We start from the raw sequence: 17,716 nt of genomic DNA on the forward strand, positions 1-17,716 counted from the left end.
CATAAAGTAGACTATCTACAGTCAAAGAAAGTCAAAGTTGACTTGGACTTTGACTTTGACTTTGACATTCGAAAACACGGGGTGTTACAGGCGACCACCACCTGAAATCTCCAGCGACCACCCCTTAACGATCGAAACTTACAAACTTGGGCCTGGAAACGCAATGACCATATAGCATTGCAGCCCACTATTCACAAACTCTGTTAAACCCCAACACAGGTGTACCACCTAATCTTTTAAAAGATTAAATCTGAGAAGAAGAATATATATGGTTTTGTGGCTGATGATTTTGAACTTGTGGGTTACGATCCCCACCAGAAAATACAAATGAAAATGGTGGCTCAGATCGGAATGAGGTGCGGCTTCGTTGTCACCGGAATGATGTGCGGCTTCGATGTCACCGAAATGATGTGCAGCTTCGATGTCACTAGAAAATGGCGGGTTGTAGACAGGTGGTCAGCTCAAATCTGAGACAAGCTTTACTTCCAAACTTCTCAACAACAAATTCCCCATCTCCACTCTCGTTTTCATTACCATTTTGTTAATTTGATTTGAACTTCGTCACAAACTCTTTATCCTCTGCTATTGATGGATATGTGGGCATAGTTTAAGATTGTTATTCAATTGAGAAAACAGTTTTGTTGAATAGATGGAGAGGATAATTGAACATGTGATGGGTGGAGAATAAGACATGATTGTTCACCATATCTATGGATGATGGGTGTTGTACCATCTACAAATGGAGAGAGAGAGGGGGGAGGGAGAGAGAGAGTGCAAAGTTTTTTTATTATATCTTTTTATTTTGTACACAATAGCCCCTTAATATTAGTTGTTGTACATATAGTCCCTGAATAGATAAAAAGACAACAATCTCCTCATGTGCAAGACACATAACCAGATTTAACCAAAAAAAAAAAAATTAACTGGTTTTGGACTAAATGACATAACGTGCAAGATTTTGTAACATTAACCACAAAACTTGTTAACTTTTATGCTGAAGGACACCGAATGTAATTTGATGTAAAACAAAACTTATAATTTACTCTTAAAAGTTAAAATGAATTCAAACTCAATTCCAATTGTTTAAGTACGCAAATAAGAGTGAAATTAGTTTGACCAGAAAAAAAGAGTTTGAAAATAAAACCATCAAGACATTTCCAGGAAGCCACAATGGCATACGTGCCGAGGATTGACATTTCTAGTTTGTTTAGTTTATTTCGTTTTCTGTTTTAATTAATTCCGTGCTTCCAAATCCCACCAGACCATCTACCGACCGCACCCCACTTATGTCGCCCCACATACCCGTTAGAATCTCCCACTACCCACCATATAAACACATCACCTGAATTCATTCTCATTAACAATTCTAAAACCAACCCATTTCAAGTCATCAAAATCCCACAAAACCCTTTTCATTTTATCAGACATGCAACGGATTAGAGGTTTTAGAATCGGTCACAAGCTCGTAAAGCTCGTCGGATGGGGACTTCATCGACGACGAAAAGATTCAACTTACCTAAGATTAAACAAGCCCAGCTACACAGCCCGAGCCATGTCCAAGCTTCGTGGGTTCGCGTGTTCGTTGAAGAAAAGCGCGAAAGACATATGTTTTCGCAAGAGTTCGAGTTACATTCGACTCGGGACGAAAGAAAAGATTAAGAATCCGGTTCCAAAAGGGCATTTGGCAGTGTACGTTGGTGAAAAGGAACATGATGCACGTAGGGTTTTGGTGCCGGTTATTTATTTTAATCATCCGTTATTTGGGGATTTGTTAAGGGAAACTGAGAAGGTTTATGGGTTTAATTATGATGGTGGGATTCATGTACCTTGCCGTATATCTGAGTTTGAGAATGTGAAGACTAAAATTAACGCTGCTGGTGGTTGTGGTGGCGATAGGTTCCGTTCACGGCGGAGCTGGCGGCTTACTTTGTGAGTGGTGGTGTGAATTGTCAAAATTCGAAAAGTCTAGTTAGGACCAATATAACAATATTGATTATTGAGATAGTGATCATTGTGAGGTTGCTAAACTCGAATGTCTTTCCATCTTTTTTTTGCTTAGTTGTATATATTTGAATTTTCTCTTTCTTTTATATATTGACAGTTTGGTGGTAGCAGTAAATAATAATAGTAGTATATCTAGTTTTTTTAACGGGAAAATTTGTTTTTAATCCCTGTCGTTTGTTGGTTTTGAACTCAATATCTTCCCCTCAATGTGTTTAAAGGCTTGATTTTGCCGATGGACCACCCCTTGTAGTAGTATATCTATTATCATGAGATATAAAATAAGAGGTGATTGGTATAAAAAACAATTTATTATTTTCGTATAAAATATAAATATAAGCACGCGGGTGGGGTACTGTTAACTGGTAAGTGTTAAGCGGTTGATTCCCCTCTAGGCGAGCCATGGATCTAGCTCAAAATATTAGGGGTATCCCAAAAAAAAAAATGGGATCAAGGGAATCTTTTGTATAAAACCGATGAGGCGAGGTCAGCTTTTCAGTTGCCTTGGTCCGTAAACATGGAAATGGGAGGGGTGACGATGTCAAAGATGGAAATGAAGAGAGAGATTCGTTGGGCTAAAGAAGAAAGGAGTGGTGTGTGTTTTGTGATAGAGTGATAGGGTTTCATTTAGATTTAACTGGATGTGGTTTAATATGAAAAAGATGGATTTTTCATATCTTAACACTATAAAACATAAAAGAATGGTTCAAAGTCTTGTACCGGTGACTGAATCACCTCCACTTAAGTCTAATCATGAGGATAAGGATTCCATGAATCTCATGTGGACCGGTAGAATGATCATGTTAGTTTTTTTTTACAAACATGAAGTTTTAATGGCTAAAGTAATTTTTATGCTCAAAGTTGGGAAGTTTAGATATAAAGCTACGGCTAAAGTAATTTTTGTTATCAAGGTTGGGTAGTTTAGATATAAAAATTAAAAGGAGAAACGATGTGTTTTGTCCTAGATAATTGGTTGATCAAATACTTAAGGGTCTATAAACGAACTAAGTTGATTGGTAATTACTTAGGTTTTACATCAAAGAGGGGTAGTTTAGATATAAAAATTAAAAGGAGAAACGATGTGTTTTGTCCTAGATAATTGGTTGATCAAATACTTAAGGGTCTATAAACGAACTAAGTTGATTGGTAATTACTTAGGTTTTACCTTACACATTGGGAAATTTGAACTTGTGTATGCCAATGCCCACGACACTCAGATAGGAATGTTAGACCAAAATTGTTAAGCTCGCACAACCTCATATAGATTTGTAAACGAGCTGTTTTGGCTCGGCTTAATCTGTAAATGAGCCGAGCTCAAGCTAGGTTTGGCTTGGCTCGTGACCCGGATCAAATTATTCTATTATATAGATTAGTTTTAGTTTTAAATGTATTAAAGTAAAAAATATGTGTGAGGAGAGTGAAAAGTTAATATTCTAAGTTTAATTAATCAATAACATATAAAAATATGAAAAAAATAAACTAAAATTATACACACAATACTTTTAATATGTCTTTTGTTCTTTAAAATATTAGTAAAATGAAAAAAAAATTACACATATAGATATATGTTTATTTTTTTATGTTATCAATATTTGTAAAATAAAAAATAGAAATATTAAAAAATAAAAAATTAACGAGCCGGCTCGAGATGGCTTGAACATTTTATGTGCCAAACTCAAGTTCGATAAAATAAACAAGTTGAGTCGAACTGGCTCGTTTAAGTTCGAGCTCGAGCTTAACCTAACTCGGCTCGGCTCTATTAAAGCCCAAAGTTTAATATAAGTTTAATGATTTTTTCGTTATGTAAAAGGCATCCCTGGTTTGGTTCCCGTATACGAAAAAGAAATTAAAAAAAGAGTTAAATGTCATTTTAGTCCCTGTGGTTTAGGCTATTTTGCCAGTTTAGTCCAAAGGTTTCATTTTTAACCTGTGGGTCCAAAAAGTTTTCACAGTTGCCATTTTAGTCCACTGGGTTAACTTCATCCATTTTTTTCTGTTAACGAGAAGGCCAATTCGGTCATTTTATATGGCTGAATTGCCCTTTTAGTTAAGAGAATTACATACAAAATGACCAAATTGGCCTTCTCGTTAACAGAAAAAATGGATGAAGTTAACCAAGTGGACTAAAATGGCAACTGTGAAACCTTTTTGGATCCACAGATTAAAAATAAAACCTTTGGACTAAACTGACAAAATGGCCCAAACCACAGGGACTAAAATGGCATTTAACTCTTAAAAAAAAAGACCTTTGCAACTCTTGTTAGTAACATGAAGAACACATTGAGAAAACACGTGCAACATTCTTTGACTCCTGTTTATAAACACAAAATAACTTAGATATTAATGTGCGATATTCAGGCAAGTTTTGGTTATAGACGTAAAATTTGTTTTAATGGTTTTACATCACTCAATTATTAAATATCTTCTTAATTTGTCTTTATTTGCCTATTCGGTTTGATTTATGTTTATATATTTTCGTTGTATTTACAAACTTTCTGTTGTTATTTATCAATTATCAATTGTATCCTTCTATCAAATCTTAGAGTTAATTGCCCGTATAGTCCCTGTGGTTTGTAATTTTTTCACGTTTAGTCCATACCTTTTTAAAATAGAATGTTTGCTCCCTGTGGTTCAACAAATTGTTACTCGGATAGCCCTACACTAGATAGGGGATAACTTTTGGTGTTAAGTGGGTGAAATACCCTTACTAATAAATAAAACATAAAAAAACAAACCCACCCCACCCCCTTCTATCTGCTTCTTACCGTGGAACACCATGAACGGCCATAACTACCACCTGCAAACCTCCAAACACACACACACACACACAAGAAAGGAGTCACCGGAAAATCTCCTTTACAAGAACCTGAAAAACAGAAACTTACAGGAATAATAAAAGCTAGGGTTTTTCCAGAGCCAGTTTTTGCCACACCAAGTATATCCCGCCCACAAAGCGAATGAGGAAACGAAGCCCTCTTAATATTCGTCATATTCTTATAACCAGCTCGCCTCAATCCATCTTTCAAATTCTTCGATATCGAAAGTTGCTAGAACTTCGTACACCCTGCGTACTGTGAGTACGTGTTCTCATCAATTCGCCCGATCAGAGATTTGGCGGGAAGCGGAGGGAGAGATAACGGATTTGAACCGGATTCTGGTTTTCCAAATTCGATCCATTTTTCAAGTACTTGGATTTCTTGAACCTCGGTGTTGCGGCTCTGTATAGGTACTTGTTTGGATTTTGGTTTCTTCATTGGTGTTGTTGTGGGGGATTGATTGTTGTGGTTAGCATTCAACACAGGTTCTTGTAATGGCGATTTTTTGGGTAAATTACATTTTTCGTCCTTTATGTTTGTAGCGGGTTGCAATGGATGACCTTTAACTTTAATAATTATAGTCACAGTCCTTTATTTGCAAAACCTGTTACACCTTAGGTCCTTTGACCCTAACCTGGTTAAAACTTTCAGTTAGGTAAGGTCATGTACAATACATGTGAGGGCAATACATTCATTTAATAAAAAAAACTATCAAAATTTAAAAAGTTATATAAAAATTGTAAAGCTAAATAATCATCATCATCATCTCCCTAGTCTGAAGTCTCTCTCTCCACTGTACACACCTCCCCCCCTCTCTCTCTCTCTACATATCACTCCCACAACCATCCTCTCCATCCAACCCACCACCATATCTTCACCACCCACCACCGTATCTCCACCACACCCCCTCACAAAACCCCAACTCAAAACCCTATCGGAATTACCAGATGAATTAGGGCTCGATTCGCAGATCTCCCTTCGATTCCTTCAGATTCCTTCAAATTCCTCTCGCGATTTGGATTTGAACAGCATCCATCCTAAATTAGGGCTCGATTCACAGATCTCTAGACTTGATGTATTGAAGGTGTTTCATGCTCAAGGAACTGCAAATCACACCTGTTGCATGCTTGCTGTTTTATGTAGAACCATTAATAGGGATGTTCGACAAGGATTCCCGGTTCTAGATATCACTTCTTCTGGACATTTAGAGGTATGATTTTTTGTCTTTGTGCCATTCTCTACTCTAGAAATAGATACATTTGAAGAAGACGTTATTAATGGAATTACCAGATGAATTGAAGTGGAAGAAGAATGTGTGGATGCTAGGAAAGTGATGATATCCCATGGAGACTAGTTTGAAGAGACAGAGTGTGCTTTGGTGAATATATATGATATTATATATATATACATATATATATATATATGTATATATATATTATTAAATGACTGATTTGCCCTCACATGGGTTGCACATGACCTTACTTAACTGAAAGTTGTAACCAGGTTAGGATTAAAGGACCTAAGGTGTAACAGGTTTTGCAAATAAAGGACTGTGACTATAATTATTAAAGTTAAAGGTCATCCATTGCAACCCGCTACAAACATAAAGGACGAAAAATGTAATTTACCCCGATTTTTTGGTGACTCCTTATTTCATGCGTATGTGTGTGTGTTTGGAGGTTTGCAGGTGGTGGTTATGGCCGTTCATGGTGTTCTAGGGAAAGAAGCAGAGAGAAGGGGGTGGGGGTGGGTTTGTTTTCTTGTGTTTTATTTATTAGTAAAGGCATTTTGATCATTTCACACTCATTTAACACCAAAAGTTAATACCCATCTAGTGTAGGGAGTATCCGAATAACAATTTGTTAAACCAAAGGGAGCAAACATGCTATTTTGAAAAGGTGGAAACTAAATGTGAAAAAATGGCAAACCACAGGAACTATCCGGACAATTAACTCCACATTTTATATCAATTTTTAATTACTAAGAAGGTGAGAATAATTGTTCAATGGAGAGGGTTAGGACTTAAAATATTTAAGTTTCAATTTCACTCGTTATATTATAAATTATATATACGTTTTTAAGCCAGTTGTTTCTCATTTGATTTGTTTATTCTTTAATAATTTGCATTTCTTAACTTTTTATTTAAAAAAAAAACTGAATACACAGTTGTACTTAATTTTTTCTCAACATTCCAATACAAATAAAGTTAATTTAAAACAAAGTTGTATGTTATAGTGACTGGCTGTACCGTACGGTGCCGTGAAAATTCAACTAATATCATCCGAATAATGTAAGTACTGGTATCGATATTATCGGAACTGGTACGAGTATTTGTTGCTATTATCAATAGATGTAAAACACATGTCAATATCTTTTGGCATAGTGCATTTTTTTTTTTTTGACTTTTATATATTGGTTGCTATTACCGAGTGCCGATACAAACCATACCGACCGAATTGGTTGTGTTTAGATTTTTTTCTTAACATTCCTGTATAAATATTGTTGAAGATATAGTTGTATTCAAGTTAGTGTTTATTTTTTATCATAACCGACGGTGAATGCTGTTAACATGACATACCAAACCCATACCTATTTTGGCCCTGATGTCAGTATTATCAGAATCGATATTCAGTAGTTTTACTTTAACGAATCAAACTGATACCGTACAAATTTTTTTCGTATTGTCCGACGTATGAGTAAATCCTATTGGTTTATAAATAATTGATGTGATTAGTATATGGTAAACTTTAAAAAAGAATAAATAAGTGATCACATGTAAAATGACTCAAAAAGTACCTGCTCGGAGCTAGTTCAAACACCGTTAAATCTCATCACTTTTTTCTTCTCTATTTAGGGTGTAAGGGATGCTCCCCTCGTGGGGAGTGATAGCTTCTTCATCACAGCCAATCACAACATGCTATGTTAACTCCCCTCTCTACTCTTCATTTTGCCTCAAACGTAAGGGCTGCTCTCCTCGTGGGGAGTAGTCAATTGGAGAGGAACAACGGTAGAAAAAAAGCATGCATTCTTTGCGATGACTATTCTCTGTTTGACATTATTCACCGCTCTCCAATGGAGTCGACGACAGTATGCCCGCGCGGTCACCGCACCCCTCACCGCTTACACCCCCAACAACCTTAGTTGTCAAAACTACAGAGAGCATGTGGACATGGGGTCTTTTAGTTTTGTGATAACTTAAAAAACTCCCAAAGTTATTTAAAACATGATTTATTTATATTTTTAACTTTTCTAATGTTTTATTTATATTTTTAAGTTCTCTAAAGTTACGACCTACTATTATTAGTTTCATCAACATTTTTTATAATATAATTTTCCATAAAACTTGATCGACAAGGATTATATGAAAAATTTATAGATTGTTAATTCATAAATAGACTTAACTACTATTATTTGTGTTGTTTGTAACTATTATAGATTGTTGTTGTTGATGTTGTAAAACACAGATAAAAAAACATTTTCCTATCATATATCAAAACTATGGTCCGCAGGGCCAGCCCAAGCCCAAGTATTTTTAGGCTTGGGCTTTGGTCCTCCAAATAAACAAAGCCTCCAACTTTAAAAAAATTAGTAATAATTATATATGATATTTGGGCTGAGTTGCGATGGATATTATTGATGTATAGCAGGTTTGTAGGTGCGATGCATATGAAGTATTGTATTTGGGCAGCAATTGCAATTTACTCATTTTTTTAGGGAAAAGACCTCTAGTTTTTACTTTGCTTTAGATCACCAAAATGGTTGAGCTGTACCTAATGGTCGGTTGTATCTTCTAAAACTTTAATTCGATACCTGTATGAACTTCTAGGATTTTGCAATCAATGGGACAAATGATTTGGTGGTGGAACAAATGGATGGTTTGTGCATCTTATATTCTCCTTTATTATTATTTTTTAATAATAATACTGTTTTGATAAATACTTTAGATACATACGAGTCATAATACAGATGTTTATTTTACAGTTGAGTAAACTGTCATTTTGGTTTCTGTGGTTTGGGCACTTTTGCCATTTTAGTCCAAATTTCAAACTTTTTACATCTGGGTCCATGTGGTTTGCATTTTGTTGCCATTTTAGTCCAAAATCCAAAACCCCCCTTTTTTTACTATTGAAAGCTGCCTATTTTGTCCTTTAGTGCAGGGGCATTTTGGTCATTTTTTTAATTTCATTTTTTTAGCAATAAAACCCAGATTAAAATAATCAGCTCTCTCTCTCTCTATATAGCACCACCACCACCGCCCCCTCCTCCCTCTCTCTCTCTTCTCTCTCTCTACGCACCCTACCCCCTGATTTACCACTGTTGATTCCGGTTGATCATGTTCACCGCTGACTACCCCTCTCTGGTCATTATCCATAGCATCTTCCCCAACTGTTAACGCTCCAATGTTGGATATTTCATCATCTCATTGTTTGCATTACTGTTAGTCTAATTTACCACCATCAATTCCAGTTGATCACATGCATCATTAACCACTCCTCCCTGTTCATCATCCTAGCATCTTCCCCAACTAATGAAATATCATCACTCTGATTTATCAACATATGGAATCAACAATCAATAAGAAAAACTTCAAAATTTGGCGAATAATCAAACAAATCATAATCAATTAGCAACAAAACACTCACTAATTCACAGTCAAATTGTAAAATTGAACACGCAAATCAACATATCGATTACGTAAATCAACACATCGATTACTCAATCAAAGAAATCAAATCAATTAGCAACAAAACTTGAAACCCCTGATATTCTTAATACCCTCACCAAGTTACTGCAACTGAGTCAAATCCACCACCACCTTCAACTTAAACCCATTACTAAGAGTTAGCTCGCCACCATCTCCACCATTAAGATCCACCACCGCCATCGTCTCCACCATCCGCCACCGTCGGCCGTCACTACCAAGATCCAGCCGCCGGAATTCCTCATCTCTCTCTCACTAACTCCTTCTCTCCCTAACCCTCTCTCTCTCTCTCTGAAGGCGGCAGCAGCGCCGCCGTCTCCGGTAAGCGACTGTATCTCTCCTCCATCCTTCTTTCTTTTCAGATCTGTAAAGATCGACGTTATCTCCGGCAGGTTATAGCAACGAGATGTTGATGATGACTGATGATGATGATGGACGATGATTATGATTATGAGGGTGTGGCTCGGGTTTGGGTTTGGTGAAGGTGGTGGCGGCGGCTGTTTGACGTGGTTGGGTGGCCGTTGGTGGTGGTGGTAGTGGCGATGATGAAGCTGATGACGTCGGTGATGAGGGTTTGTGGTTTGGGAGGGATGATGAAGATAATGATGATGGGTTTGTGGTTTGCAAGATGATGAAGATGATGTCTTTATGATGATGACGACGGATGATGAATTAAGGAGATATGTTTTAATAAATTTAAAAAATGACCAAAATGCCCCTGCACTAAAAGACAAAATAGGCAGCTTTCAACAGTCAAAAAATGGGTTTTTGGATTTTGGACTAAAATGGCAACAAAATGCAAACCACAGGGACTCAGATGTAAAAAGTTTGAGATTTGGACTAAAATGGTAAAAGTGCCCAAACCACAGGGACCAAAATGACAGTTTACTCTTTTACAGTTTTCTTTGTTTTACACTCTCATATTCTAATATAATTTTCAAGAGATCGAATAATAATGTCATAATTATTTTTGAAAATGTATATATTTCATGTTAAATATTAAACTACATATAATTTTTTTTTTATCATTACTATAACACTCCAAAATTTTTACAAACTAACTTTTAATTTCGGTCCCTATTATTAATTTCTTAATCTACCTAAAAAACAAACTTGAATCAGAACTTCACTAAAACACTATGAAAAATTGCTTGTATATGTATTCACGTATGTATTCACAATCGTGAGATTCTAGTGTGCGCACGACACACGCATAACACATATCACATTCACATACTTTCCACCACTTAATTCGAATGGATATAAAGCTTGTATCAACCACTTTCCACCACTTGATTTTGTTCGTCCATAAATTCACAATGCTTTTAAAAATTGAAAAGGATTGATTTTCATCTGCAATTCACATCACAAAAGAAGCTCCTTATAGTGTGCCGTGTAGAAAAAGGGTGTTTGAAAGTAACGTATAGGAAGTTTATTGTAGCTTCTTCACTCTCGATTTAGAAGATTTAAAGACCAATGATCAACTAATTTCCCCGGTTTTCATTAAATGTTGCAACTGTTAGGAAAAAAATGATGAAAATGTCATTTTCAGAAACATTAACAATGAACACACATAACTATAATTATGTATAAGTTATACAATTAATTATTTATGCATTTGTGTTTTCTTTAATGATCAGAGCTTCACGACGAACTAAAGTAATATGTCGACGTGTGGCCTTGGTGAGAGCAACATGTTATTGTTGCTGGTGAATTGGTCATAAGTTACTTTTATTGCGGCTTTTCGCTGACGAGTTAGTGTTGACTCAGTTACCATCGGTTGTTACCACTAATGGGCAGTGGTAACTCGAATACTACTAAAGGCATGCAATTACTAGTTGTTGTGGCTCATTTTATAAGTACTTACAAAATTTGTCATGAATTAAATTTATAGTTTCAGTTGTAATCTTAAATCTATCTTAATTCAAATAAATTTTCTTTTAGAAGATAAATGTGCATTTTCGTTTCACTTGCGTGACTATTAATGCTGGTGACTTCATTTTTTGATGATGAGAAAACGATATCGTGCAATTTGAAAATTTAGAGTTGCAAGCTATTCTGAAAGCTTTCACAAAAATTTTGTGCTATCTTCGGCACAAGAGCCATCTCATCTAGTACGACTACTGTTCCAGTTGTTGTATCTCGTGAGATAGCAAACAAGAAGGCTCATCCAGTGCTAACAATTTTGACCGTTCATTTCACCCTTTTTGTATACTTCATATGAAACAAAGAGTGTCATTTATGTTATCTGTTCTAACTCGAAAAGTAACTATTTTCCACTATAGTATTAATGGTTGGAAACTTTTCATGAATACGAGCGACAGTTCATTAAAGTCATTTCAGTTGATGTGGGCTATGTGGGTGTGCATATGTACGTGTATGAGCATTGTGTTTGATTTTAGGACATCAATCAAGGTGCGGTGATTAGTGGCTAAGAGACTTCGAGGAGGTGACATCCAATTTCGTACAGTAACTATGCTTCTGCTAACCCTGATCATTCGTTTAGTATGTTATTCCATTTGGTCAAAATTATAGTTTGATGCTCATTATTGATGTTGCTTAATGACCCTAGCAGGGGCCTTCTAAAGAGACAATATATGTAGGTCAAGAATGACAATAACAAGTGTTAGTCTAATTGATAAATTATTTTCAACTCTAAAAACATTGATGTGGAGAAGCTACTGGCGGAGCTAAAAACACCGGGTTATTTGTGGTTCAAGCATCGATCAAAGATAGAATCGCTCGAATGGGATCAATGGTGTAGTTTCAGATTCTAAGGTTTATATGTAAATAAGGTTCTGGCCGTTTGCTTGTGTGGTTGGTATGTATATATGTGGTTTTTAATAAAATAGCCTTTCAAAAAAAAAAAAAAGATAAAGTTGTGGCTTTCCATGAGTTCATTCTTTTGTAAAGAACATTTGTTTCTTTTCTTTTGTGATGTGGATCGGCCGATTGAAAACATTAACTTTGGTTATGTTCACAGAAGTCTAAAGTGAAGCCCATGTAACCTCTTGTTAATTTAACATTGTTCCACAACACATTCTCATGGGCCTTTGATCCAATTAGTGGGCTGCACATCAGAATAAATTAATGAATTAAAATAATCATTTAGCCCATTTAAAACAACTTGAAAAGCCTATTTTAGATATCCATGTCGTTCCACGAGCAAAGTCTTAACACACTTAATTGCATTCGAATTTCTCATTTTCCCTCATTTAGATACCTTAATTACAAATTTTTAACTTATGTATATATAAATCTATAAACATAAAAACCAAAATAAATTACATGATATATACTAAAATTAATGCACTTATAATGTAGTTAAAATAAAATAAGAGTGTATCTACAATGCACCGATTATAACACATGACAAAATTATTTTGTCATGTAAGAAAATAATAGTGGGGTTGCCCCATCCAACTACTAATGCCTTGGACCAATAGTAAACCCCGACAAAGCAACATGTAACTTGACACATAAACCACAAGCATGTTAAACTTGAGGTTATTTAACCAAATGAATCAAGAACAAAGTTTATGAACAAAGTCGACTCTTTCTCTAGTTCGTAAACAAGAAAATATGATTTGAACTTCAAATAGAAAAAGACACTATTTTTTTATTAATTGTAACTAACGTGCACACATGAAAACAACAGACATATGCAATATATATACTAACTTAGACCGACCTATTAATTCTAATCATATTCAATTCCAATACTAACCTATTATAAAACTGTCGAATACCCAAATCCCGGATGCCGTTAAGTGGATCTTCCCTAACGTCAATAGGCTTTTATCTCTGTTACTGCAAAAGAACAAACCGTTAGCCTCGCCACGGAGGACCCGGAGGGGGGGGGGGATCCGTGACCAAGCTCCAGCGTGAGAATAAGTAAATTTGCCGGAAAGGTAGAGGAGTTTATTCCGATGAGTATGTTCACCGGAATGTTTCCTCGAAGGTGTGAATCAAATGAACGAGATATAAACGTTTAATGTGCGGGAATATTGGTCGGAAATAAATGTGGGAGTAGTAAATGAGAATGGAGTAAATGAGATGGTCTGAAGATCATACATGTGATGCCTTTGATGGTTGTTCTTATATAATACCTAGCTCTTATCTTGTGTACGAGATATTTTACATAGGCGATCCAACGGATTCTGCGAGTTCTCGAGGGGTACAGACACGTGTCTGACCCCTAACGGTAAGATGACTATCTTATTTAATGCTCTAGCCGGAGAAGTACACTCGCCAGCCGAGATCCTCTTCTTGTCAAACATTAAATGAGGCCTGCCTCTTCTGGTCATGGTTTTCCCGCCTTTTACAAAGAAAGGAAGCCTTAGTGGGCAAGGTAGCTTTGTCATTTGGGCCTGTTCATAATTGGGCCTGCATAAGGATAACCTTAAGCGGGTAAAATGGGCTTTCCTATTGGCCCGTCGTCAAGTCATCTTTAGTCCCTGGTTCTGAGTCCCAAGGCTCATGATCCGGGGCTGAGCCATATCCGTATTTTTCAAAAGGTAGTTTTCCACCCTAGCAAATGTGGGCCCGGGCCCCAAGTAGTTATCATTAACCCTCTATCAACCTGCCGAGTATTAATGGCGGGGTGTAATCCCCTTGATACACGTGTCCCTTTTTTGAATTTCGAAAGGACCCTGACGTGACGGTTATCACCGCTAGTCATCTCTTTAAATGCACTCCTTGCCTCTTTGATTTCTTGCTCTGTTTCACCATCATCTTTCCTTTCTTATTTTCTTTAACATTTCTCCGATCACCACTTCTGCGTTTGCCATGAGCCGTTCCGGCCGTTCGTCGATAAGATCGGTTTTGACGGCAAAGGACTTGAAGTCCTTTCTTGAAACGTATAATATCCCTGAGCAGTTTTCTCCTTCCTTACCGGGTCCTAATGAACCGGCTGAGTGTACGCCAGACAGGATCCCCATTTACACATTGGCCTTTTCCGCTTGTGGGGTTCGGTATCCTCTTTCCCCTTTCAAGGTTGCTTTGCTTCGTCATTTTGGTGTTCACTTTTCTCAGATACATCCTTTAGGATTTATGAGGGTGGTTCATTTCGAGTTATCCTGTGCAGCCATTTCCGGGGAGCCTTCTATTCCTCTGTTATGCACGTTCTATAAACTAGTCTCTGATGGAGATTGGTTTACTTTTGCAAAACGGCAGAACAGCGTGTCAAAACCTTGTTACAATTTCATGCCCACTTCTACTTATCCGAAGGATTGGAAAAGTAGATTCATCTTTGTCTCTGCTGCTATGCTGCCGGAATCCTCATTGCCAAGAGATCTTGAGGCTGTTATCAAGGAAGTTGTTCCGACCCTGTCTGCTACTGAAACCATCCAGTGGAAACGGATGTACGAAAACCCGACGAGGGCGTTTACTTTTTCCGAGGGGATGCTCGCCATGGGGGGACTGAGCCCTTCCTATCCGGTTCGCCCCAGGGCCTTTTTTGGCAAAAAGGGTACTTCTTTATTCTTGACCTGTTATTTGATGTTGTCCTTTTTTATGCTTTAATGGTTGTGCAGTCATCTTTAGTGTTTTTCCTTGTGCAGAGCTAACTTTATTGAGGCTACTTCAGGGTGATTCCAAGGATGTCAAGTTTGTAGTTGATAACGAGGTCGATCCTGGCTTGAATGCAGAGGTACAGGTTACTGGGGGATCTGCCCAGGTTGGGGGTTCTATCACCGTGGGGGGTGATGAGGGAAATCCTTCTGATGAGGAGGAAAGTTCCGCCGACCTTCCCACTGTTCAACAATCTGATCAAAGTGATGATGAAGCCCTGGAGGTTTGTTTGGTTCGTAAACAGAAAGTTGCAAGTCCTCAGCCGACCCTTGGTCCTCGCAATATCCGACAAAGACTTCGGGGTGCCAGTGGTCAGAAGCCCCCTCCTTTGTCAAAGGCTGTTTCCGATCTTCCCCCTGTTGGGGTCAAAAGTTCTTTGTCTAAACACCTGAGGTCTTCAAGTCTTGTGAGTGCACCTTTACTGGTGGGTCTTTTCATCTTCTCGTTCCCTTTTTTCTACTTTTGTCTTGTTTTTGATATCCTTTTTCTTATTACGCAGGGGAGTTCTTAGGATCCCATAGAGATTCCTACTGGTCCCTCTTCTTCCTGTGTTCGGGATAAGGCTTCTGAGGTGGGCATAGCCTGTTTTTCCTCAGCTTTTGAGCTTTCACCTTCTCATGCTACTGGGACCAGTAAACCCACTCTCCTTGAAGGTCCCGCTCACCGATCCCCTCTGGCTCCTCTGTTTGCTGATGCTGTCCCTCTCACATATGTTCCCAAGTGGAAGATTTCTCATTCTTCGGTGATAGGGACCCCTGAGGCTGCTAGGGACTTTCTTACTCATGCTGTTCCTCCCTCCCATAAGTTTGTGAACTCTGCTTTAAGGGATGATCTTTTCGAGGATCAGTACAGCATGTCCCTTTGTGAGAGCTTTTTCAGGGGTGCTGGTATGCTGCAGCGGATTGATGATCTAAGGAGGGCGAATGAAGGGCTCAAAGCTGAGCTCAAGACCTCCCAATCTGCTGCTGCCGATCTTAGGTGCCAAGTGGTTGAAGCCGAGAGGAAGTTGCAGGAGGAGAAGGTATACAGTCCTTCCTTCCTCCCCCCCCCTTTTTTTGGATTTTCTGTATTGATTTTTGTCCAGGGGGCTGGAGCCATGCTGGAGAAGAAGGAGCGAGCCTGGGAGCAAGAGATGTCGGTGCTGGTGGGAGAGAAAGAAGAGTTGGCTGCTGAGTTGAAGTATTTGAAGGAAGTTGGCTCCGTTTCCCAGGAGCAACTAAACACCATGTATGCGGACTATGGGGTAACTTCTGATGATAATCAGTGGTTGGCAAAGGAAAAGCATTGGCTAATTACTGAAGGTTTTGGAGCCTTCCTTGCCGCTGTTGCCCACTCAGAGGATTTTAAGAGTGGTTTGGAGGAGATATACAGGGCTTATCGGGATGTTGGCTACCAGGCCGGTCTGAAGGATGGTTATGTTTATTCTGCTCAGGGTTTAGGCAGGAAAGAGACTCCGCTGTACAATTCTAAAGCTAAGAAGAAATTGTCCAAGTTGGATGAGGAGTTTGGAAGCAAGACCCCTGTTATCCTGAAGAAAATCATGGAGCATCCCTTAATATCGATTGACGAATTAAAAGCCCTGTTTTCCTCTGCTGGCCCTTCCTCTCCACCATCTTTGTCTGGGGTGCCCCCGAGTGATTTCTAAACATTTACTTTCTTCGATATGGTTGTAATTTAAGTAACTACTTGCCTTAGGATACTTTTGAACTTTTGGTGTTTGGGGACCTTTGTGTGGGGGTCCTCCCTAGTAGCTAATCATGTTGTTTATGATCCTGTGTTGTTGCCCTGTTATTTGCATGCTTTTTGTTATGTTTGTTGTTTTTGCAGGGGCTTTTGTCTAGGATCAAGTTGGTGTTTCACCTGGGGATCTTTGGACTATTTTTGCAAGAAGTTGTGCTTAGGTCCTTTTGGTTAAACTTGTTTGCATTGTATTTTTAGCCAAAGTCACTAAGGCTTTTCTTTGTACATTTGTTTTGTAAATAGAACATGATCTCTTTTTGTAGTTAGGCTTACAAAGGTATGTTGTGTTTGTGGTTTGTCTAGTAAACCCGGATTGTCTGTTCGAGGCCAATCATTAGACAAGTTTATAATGTGAGATTACGTTTCTGGTTTACTTTTTTGTCCGTTTTCTTTGGGTTAGCTAGACCCTTTTTGCCCCACGGCCGGGCTTTTGGCATGTTTGATATGCTTTGTACACGTGTGTTTGCCTGTTAACTAGGTTTTATGGTGTTTCCAGGCACGTCTGCCTAGGTATAATACCTGCTATTTCGTCAAAAGAGGACGTGCTAACTGTCCGTTTTTCATTTACTTCTTGGGGATTAAACTTCCCAGTACAAATTGTTACAAAAGATCCGTTCTTGGGGGAACCCCGGCTTAATATTTATCTGTTACAAAAGTGACTCTTGGCCATTTTTTCTGGGGGTAGACCCCTTACATGTGATACTTCCTAAGCTGCATGAGGTTCCATGTCCTGGGGACCTCCTTGCCTTGGAGTGTTTCCAATTTGCAGCTCCCTTTGCCGTTTGCCCATGTGACCCGGTAAGGTCCCTCCCAGTTGGGGCCCAGCTTTCCGGTGTTCTCCTGCAAGATGGCTTCATTCGCTCTTAGGACTAGATCCCCTGGGACG

The 17,716-nt window shown here is 38.1% G+C and overlaps 2 protein-coding genes across 2 annotated transcripts; both read left to right on the forward strand.

Moving 5' to 3' along the window:
* Nucleotides 1-1,426: 1,426 nt before the first annotated feature.
* Nucleotides 1,427-1,933, forward strand: LOC110923270 (auxin-responsive protein SAUR36). Its single transcript, XM_022167415.2, has one exon. It carries the CDS (start codon nucleotides 1,427-1,429, stop codon nucleotides 1,931-1,933), a length of 507 nt encoding a protein of 168 aa, XP_022023107.1.
* A 769-nt stretch (nucleotides 1,934-2,702) lies between these two features.
* Nucleotides 2,703-6,392, forward strand: LOC118488834. Its single transcript, XM_035986219.1, has 3 exons — nucleotides 2,703-2,894; nucleotides 5,563-6,027; nucleotides 6,108-6,392. Exons 1-3 carry the CDS (start codon nucleotides 2,703-2,705, stop codon nucleotides 6,114-6,116), a joined length of 666 nt encoding a protein of 221 aa, XP_035842112.1. The 3' UTR covers nucleotides 6,117-6,392.
* Nucleotides 6,393-17,716: the final 11,324 nt, after the last annotated feature.

The sequence above is a fragment of the Helianthus annuus genome, chromosome 17 (genome assembly GCF_002127325.2).
Source record: "Helianthus annuus cultivar XRQ/B chromosome 17, HanXRQr2.0-SUNRISE, whole genome shotgun sequence".
NCBI lineage: Eukaryota > Viridiplantae > Streptophyta > Magnoliopsida > Asterales > Asteraceae > Helianthus > Helianthus annuus.

Coding starts and splice junctions, on each gene's coding strand:
- LOC110923270 (XM_022167415.2), top strand. CDS start 1,427: ATGCAACGGATTAGAGGTTTTAGAATCGGTCACAAGCTCGTAAAGCTC.
- LOC118488834 (XM_035986219.1), top strand. CDS start 2,703: ATGGTTCAAAGTCTTGTACCGGTGACTGAATCACCTCCACTTAAGTCT. Junction 2,895..5,562: donor GATATAAAGCTACGGCTAAA/GTAATTTTTGTT, acceptor AAAATTGTAAAG/CTAAATAATCATCATCATCA.